Raw genomic sequence first — 7,938 nt, forward strand, 5'->3', positions numbered from 1 at the left:
CTCCGCGCCCGCGCAGGGGCAGCGGCGGCGGGACGCGCCGGGCGCCAGGGAGGGCGCTGCGGGCGCTGGGCGTTAGGAAAAGTGAGCCGAGTTAGGCGGGAGTTTGAAAAACGGGAAAGACGGACTGTGTGTTTCAGGAAAACGTGCTCTGACCTGCGTGAGGTGAGACGCGCCCTGGTGCGGAGCCAGGGGATGAGAGATCAGATAGACTGGAGAGATGGAGAGACTTCGATAGACGGGATGGATGGGCCAACATGAGCTTCAACAAGGCCGAGTGCCAAGTTCTGCACTTGGGCCACACCAAGCCCCTGCAGCGCTCCAGGCTGGGGAAGTGTGGCTGGAGCTGCCTGGCAGAAAGAGACCTGGGGGTTCTAGTTGACAAGCGGCTGAATATGAGCCGGCGTGTGCCCAGGGGGGCAAGAAAGCCAATGGCATCCTGGCTTGTATCAAAAATAGTGTGACCAGCAGAAGTAGGGAGGTGACTGTCCCCCTGTACTCAGCACTGGCGAGGCCACACCTTGAGTATTGTGTCCAGTTTTGGGCACCTCAATACAAGAGAGATATCGAGGTGCTGGAGCGAGTGCAGAGGAGGGCAACGAAGCTGGTGAAGGGCCTGGAAAATAGATCTTATGAAGAGCGATTGAAGGAGCTGGGACTGTTTAGTGTGAGGAAGAGGAGACTGAGGGGAGACCTCATCACTCTCTACAACTACTTGAGAGGACACTGTAGAGAGGTTGGTGCTGGTCTCTTCTCACAGGTAATTAGTGGTAGACAAGAGGGAACGGCTTCAAGCTCCAACAAGGTAGGTTTAAACTGAACATTAGGAAGGAGTTTTTTCACAGAAAGAGTGGTCAGACACTGGAATAGGCTGCCCAGGGAGGCGGTTGAGTCACCATCCTTGGATGTGTTTAAGAGTCATTTAGATGTGATGTTCGGGGATATGGTGTTAGGGGAGAACTTTGTAGAGTGGGGTAGATGGTTGGACTCAATGATCCCAAGGGTCTTTTCCAACCTGAATGACTCTATGATTCTGTGCTGCTGGCAGCAGGCTGGTACGCCACAGGCAGCAAGCGGGAAAACCCTACAGCATAGTAATGGGACGGTGCAGAATAATCAGAATAAGGTTTCTGGGAAGTTATACACAGTTTTTCTTTAGTAGTAAACAGTAACCAGAGTAGGACAAATATTTTCTAGACTTTGTTTATGTCCATCTCCAAAAGTCATGATAGAGACTGAAAAGACCTAAACAGGCTTTGTCCCCTGCTTCATTTCAAGAATAAAATGTAGCTGAAGTAGTACAGTGCTAGCTAAACTGGCTTTGAGCAAAAAGACTTATCAAGCATCTTACGCTTCTTCAGTTAATATATATCTTCAGTTAAACTAATTTCATTATTTTACAAATTTGTTGTTGTTATCATTACTACCAACAGTATGCTATGTCCATGCAGGGGTGATTAAGGTAACTCAGTAGGATTACAAAAATAATCGTTGTTGATTCAAAATAACAATGACCATTGGTGGCAGTGAGTGGAGTTTCTCTTGTACTTCAGGGGGCGGGACAGGGAGAGAACAGTGACTAAATTGAGTGTTTAAGGCTCCTGCTGTTAGTATTTGACTTACTTTTCTTTCTTTCCTTCTTCCTTCCTCCCTCCCTCCCTCCCTCTCTCCCTTCCTTCCTTCTTTTCTCTTTCTCTCTTCCCCTCCTCAATTTTCCACCTCCATTTTAGCTTAAACGTTCTCAAAGTGAAAAACACGTGTTTGCTAGTCCATCGAATGATTGTTTACAGCTTTCATCCAACAAGTTTAGACACATGTCAAGCTTTTATCCCATGATGAGTCCCTGCAATGGGAAAGAGCTTCTGTTGCTTCTAGTTGGAGAGTTCACGCACGCTAGTCAGCACGCCAGATCACGCACGTCTCCCATGATCAGGCAGATCCAAAGAGTTTCTGCTGTTCCCTGGTCCACTGCAGGGCAGCATGAGCTGCTGGCTCCTCTGAATTGATACCCCTTCTTATATGTGAGGCAAGCCACAAAACAAAGGATGCCACGGGATCAGGTCTGGACCAGCTCCTTTACTGAATAAAAACTGAATCACATCATGCTGACAAAAATCTAAATTCATTACAAGTTTAACTCCAGCCTTTCCTCATTTAGCAAAGTCTTTGCAATCCATTGTGGTCAAGAAAGTTTTTTAATTTCTAACAGACGGGCTGCAGCCAAATCTTTGGGATTAGAGTGATTTTGGAGGATCATAAAATAACCACTTGTTGGAGAACAGCTGATGCATCTCCATATGAATTTATAACAAAAGTTTAATTTGCTGTGCTGCACATGTATTTTATTACTCCTGCAAAAGCTACTGCAATGGATCTGCTTAGATATTACCTTTTTTTTTTTTTCTGTTGTTGATTCTTCTTCTTTTTCTTTACCTTTTTAACTTGGAGAAATAAATGCAAAAGTTCACTGAAGATATTCACCTTAGTATCATTCTTCTCCAGAGTCTATCGAACCTGAGGATATACCTTTGGAAAGTACTGAAATGACACACGATCAGCTGCTGAACTATCAGTTGATGTTTCCCATCGGCCAGGACAAATCCATTCCCTGGAATGCCATCACTGCATATGAAAACATGAAAGCAAAGAGACTATCTGAACTCAAGAAATGGAAAGAGCAGGTCGGTTTTCTTTGCAAACCTTTTAGAGACCATTTCAGTAGACGCTGTTGCTTCAGAATGCAAAATGAAAACGTGTGCACGATTCTAGAAGCAACACTGGGATGTCAGTATTTTGGGTAGCCAGCAAACAGACTTTTGGAATGCCTTCACAGATGCTTGGGGAACAGGCAAAATGGCAGGAGTGATAAAAACAGGTGTGCATCAGATGGATCAGATATATCCTATATGGACTCCATGCAGAGGCTGAATCTCTCCGTGTATTTACGATCAGATTATAACATGAACCCTTAGTTTCCAGGAGGCCATGTTAAAATCTTGGATTCCTTTCGTGTTTTAGTTAAAAAAATAAGACATTTGTCACTGGTCCAATGCTCAGTGGAATAAAAGGCAGTCCTTGCATACAGTAAACCAAAAGATGTTTCTTTCTGATCATAAGGAAATGCTATTAAGTAGATGAATGTAAAAAGACAGAAAGCGCAAAAATTAAAGTAAGCTTTTACCTGCAAAATCGCTGTGGGCCGTGGGGGTGTGGGGCCTTTGCAAGCGGGTCTGTGTTCCACGTGAGGGCACCAGAGAACCGCAGTGAGACCCGTCCCACCCCCAGCACACCCCTCCACGGGCACCAGAGAAGACCAGCTCTGTCATGGTTGCAGACAAAATGAAAAAAAAAAAAAAAAAAAGGCAAAAAAGCGTACTAACCACAACCACACCTTAGGAAAGCTCATTCCACATCCAGAACAGGACTTAATCACTGATTTAGTTTGAACTATTATATGTAAGTGCTGTGAGCACCAGTTCTGATTTTTAGGCTTCTGCTTTTCTCACCCAGAGCCACAGACAAGTCCGTTGACTTGAACAGGACCACTTATGTGAGGGGCTGACACAGGGAGGTCTTGCAAAAGCAGAGCTTATGATTATTTTCACTCTAAAAAAAAAAAAAAAAAAAAAAAGGCGAAAAAGCGTACTAACCACAACCACACCTTAGGAAAGCTCATTCCACATCCAGAACAGGACTTAATCACTGATTTAGTTTGAACTATTATATGTAAGTGCTGTGAGCACCAGTTCTGATTTTTAGGCTTCTGCTTTTCTCACCCAGAGCCACAGACAAGTCCGTTGACTTGAACAGGACCACTTATGTGAGGGGCTGACACAGGGAGGTCTTGCAAAAGCAGAGCTTATGATTATTTTCACTCTAAAGTAAAAATATTTGTTCGGTCACTTTGCCCCTTTCACTCGTTTAAACACATTAGGTACTATTAACATTGCGACCATTATGACTTTGAAAAAAGGAACGAGCAAATTGTGAAAACAGTGAATATTGCAAACAGTTCTTCATCTCCAGTTGTAGGCACATTGGGTCTGGGTGTCAGAGCCACAGGGGTGCTCTCTATTCTGCTTTGGTGACAGCTCTGTCCTGTACAAAAGATAACAAACATTCAGATGTTTGTTCTTGCATCATCTGTATAAGCCTTGCACCTATTTGCCATACATCAACAGAGCACACGGCCATGGCAACCCAGAAAAATGTGGCTAGTCTCACGTACACCAGCCTCCTAACATGCACCTCCCCATAATAGGAGAGATTGTACCCTCTGAGCTGTAATGTGTTTACTTAGTACAGGTTAAATTTCCTTGTGTGGCAATTTAAGGTCTTAAATCCTCATGTTTCTGAGGACAAAAAATACCTCAAAGAATAAAAACAAAGGCCTAAATGCAACACCAGAGTTTTCTGGCTGTGCTCCGACTGAAAAAAAGTAAAAAACTGCATGCAAAGCAGCCTGGGTGCAGATTATATGACTAATAAGTATTTCCAGCTTTTTGCTACCTCTACGCTGATCACTTTTTGTTTAGCTGGTTTCTTTGTGATTTTGGTATTGACCTTTGCGTGGTGTTCTTGCAGGGACCCTGTCAGAAGGAGCTCTACAGAGCCCTGTATAAACTGGCGAAGGCTCAGCAGAGAAGCGGGGGGGAGATTTACAAATTCTACTTGCCCAACTGCAACAAGAATGGATTTTACCACAGCAAACAGGTACGTGCCTTCTCCCATGTCTCCTCATAGCAGCACTACAACCGGCCTGACACAGCCAAGCCTTTCAGAGCCCTCTGCTCCCAAACTCAGGAGTTTGCAGCTGCTGGAAAAGCAGGTTGTGAAAGCAGGGATACTTAGGAGTGGGAGCAGATGGTTTGCCCTTCTTCTCTTAAAAGTGAGCCGCGTGATGAGGGCTGACAGCGATGGAGGCAGGAGTCTTTTCCATTCACAGAACAGGTGCACGCGAGGCCGTCTCCAAAATCTTTTAACCCTTTCAGCTCCCCAGCCAAATCAAGCTCAATGTACCTGGTTTTAGCATATTCCCAGTTGACATTAATTCATAATACCCACCATACTGCCTGCAGAGCCCCTTGAATATATAATAATCGCTATGCAGCAAGGAGTCTCGCAGCTCCTAGGCAGTGAAAAACACAAGCAGCGAAAAAATTATCTGCAGCAAAATTAGCCTTCTGAAAGCAGAACAGAAATACTGATTTGTGCCACCTATGGATTATGCTATATGCTCATTTCCATTATAGCCTCAAAAAAAGCCATTGCAAGTTATACTAAGAGTAATCTGCAAGCCTAACTAAAGCTCCAGACCTCGGGCCACACCCTGGTAACCACAGGTCACGCATACGAATTTAGTAGGTCTGCATAAATCTGTGTCACCGAGACTCCTTGTTTTTGGGCATGGCACCACTGTGTGACTCACAAACATTGTCACCTGGGATCTAATCAGGCACAAACGGAAATCTGTTTAACCCCCTCCCGAAGAAAAAACACACCCTATTTGCCTCTTTGTGTGAAGAGCCAGACTATCCAGTCATTGCTCTCACCCTACCAGCTTGTATGTTCTGCCTTCCTTGGGTTTCTCATGCTGGAAGATGTTGCTGGTTTATGCTGCTGTTCACCAAGGAGTGGAAAAACTGCTTTAAATCTGAAGTTGCTGTGGTAGCTGAGCTTGGGGCATGGCTCCCTAACCAAACAAGTTCCTCGGGGGCTCTCTCAGAGCCAGGACCACCGCATTCAGAACAAGTCTGTGCCTGTCAGGTCCCCACCTTCTGATCCTATTTCTGTCTGAGAGCTCTGCCTGCAGTATCTCCTAGGTAATCTTCTGCTTACAGTTACTTATTGTGGGGTTTGTTCTGCTAATAATATTCTAGTGTGAAACTTCACTGGATGGAGAGTCTGCTGGATGCTGGTGTGTCTATCCAAAAAATGGAAGAAGAATTCCTGGATCTCCGGAAACGAAAGGAGACCCTGAATGCCAGCAGTATCTCAACTCACAAGAATAAAACTAAACACGTTCATTCACATCAAGTCTTCTATGGGGCCTCACCTAGTCAGGAGACATTTTAGTTGTCAGGAGACATTTCGATAAGGTAGTTTTGTGCCCCTCATTTTCTGCATATGAGTAACTCCGTAAAGTAGCTTGTTTACTGCACTGGGATTACTCAGATTCTCAAGTGACAGATATGAGCAACTGCAAGATCAAGTCCTACAATCTTGTAGATTTTGTTTGTATAATATTATAGATACTTTCATATGTAAAGCTGTTGAATTATTTATTTCACAGTACATGTATTTTTGTCTCTGTGTTGTTACTAATTTATATCCTCAAATACTTCATAACTTTATATGTAAATACTTAATATTATTGCTCTTAAATGTATGCATCTTATATTGGAGGAATGTTGCTACTTAAAACTTCAAATGGCATAACTCTACTGGGAAAAATGGCTTGTAAACTTGCATTTTTGTACTATGTATTTATAGATGAAAAACTGAATTTTAAAAAATAGCTTTCAGTAGAGAACACGCTTAGAAACTTATTTAAAACCTGTTTTGTTTATATATCATGTTGCTTTTGCACCTCTATTTCAATGTCAAGCTGTTTCTTAAAAAAGTAAGTCTAAACCTTGATTATATACTGAAGGTCCTGATGGGACAGTATTTGTTTCTATTTTCCAAACATATGCACTGGATAAATGGCAAAACACAACAAGATATTCTGTGCCACCTTTGACATGTTGACATTGTCATGTTATTTAAGATGAGCTATTAAATAATGTCTTCTATACTGTCCCAGTCTCTTCTCTGCGTGTTCCGTTCAGCAGCCTGACCTCAGCAGGACAGCACAGCAGCGGGTGGGAGGGCAGAGGAGAACACACCTCTCGCAAATCTGCCCCCTGAACTCCTCGCACCCTGTCCTGCAATCAGTTTTTTTCTTTTGCTCTCCCTGCCCCATTCCCTTTCTCCCATCCTCTCCCATCCTGGCTGCGCTCTGCAAGCCTTTGCTTTGGGCAAAGCAGCAGCCTCCAAGGAAAGTTAGTAAAAGATTTCTGGGTGGGAAAGCTGGATGCCTTTCTCCGTTCAAAAACCCGAGGCAGCAGTATTTGTGCATTTAATAATGTCCAGACTAGGAAGAACCATTTCCTGCACAGAAAGTCAGAGGTTATAAAAGGGAGACTGGGGAAAAGTCTGGCCTTATTATTTTTGCTGAAAGCAGAGAAAAGGGTCCCCTTGGCTTGGGATGCATTCCCTCTCCCTCCCCAACATGTTCCTTCGACTTAGTGGTTGCAGAGAAAAAGAGAGAAAGCAAGTGACTTCCCTGCCAGATTCAAGCTGGTTCTGGCCGTGGAGAAACTGGTGTGGGAGTTTGCAAGTCCCCAAGGTGGAAACAGTCTGCACCAAGGCTGCCTCAGAACACAGCCTGGAAGGAGAGCAATAACGTTTTGAAAGAGCCTGGCGGCAGGTTCTGATCCTAGCTGCAAGATATTAGAACAGGTAGAGGGGTTTAGGGGAACTCTTTCCTTTAAATGTTAAGTACCAGGAGCAGAAATTGCTTTGTACAGCATTCAGGCATGACAGGCCAATTTCTTAGAGGGATTTAGCTCCTTACCTCCCACTTGAAAGCATCAGGGGATGAGTGCCTCTTTATCTGCAATCTGGCCTCATGTGACATCTTGCCAGGACTCACCAGGACAGACTTCTGCTGAGCTGCTCTGGGATGGGCTGTCTAACTTGTGCCAGGCTCTGCTGGGGTTAGGACTAATGCAAGGAGGTAAAGATGGCAATTTTTCTCTCTGTCACAGTGCTGCCGTTATGTTTAGACCATAGATGCCATGCGTGGTGATTTGTTCTGATTTTTATGATCAGCCTCAGTAATGGTGAAAAATCAAAGTTCTGTAATTTTGCTTTGGTTTTGTTACTGTTTTCTGTTTG

General features: G+C 44.0%; 1 protein-coding gene across 1 annotated transcript in view; it reads left to right on the top strand.

Moving 5' to 3' along the window:
* IGFBP1 (insulin like growth factor binding protein 1) overlaps window positions 1-6,793 on the top strand; it is a 7,087-nt gene extending 294 nt beyond the window's left edge. Inside the window, exons 2-4 of the mRNA XM_014965193.1 lie at window positions 2,484-2,678; window positions 4,582-4,710; window positions 5,877-6,793. Of these exons, the coding sequence (XP_014820679.1) occupies window positions 2,484-2,678; window positions 4,582-4,710; window positions 5,877-6,008 (456 nt within the window). The 3' untranslated portion in view covers window positions 6,009-6,793. The remainder of the gene's footprint in view (window positions 1-2,483; window positions 2,679-4,581; window positions 4,711-5,876) is intronic.
* The last annotated feature ends 1,145 nt before the right edge of the window (window positions 6,794-7,938 follow it).

Source organism: Calidris pugnax, unplaced genomic scaffold (assembly GCF_001431845.1).
Source record: "Calidris pugnax isolate Ruff unplaced genomic scaffold, ASM143184v1 scaffold41, whole genome shotgun sequence".
Classification (NCBI taxonomy): domain Eukaryota; kingdom Metazoa; phylum Chordata; class Aves; order Charadriiformes; family Scolopacidae; genus Calidris; species Calidris pugnax.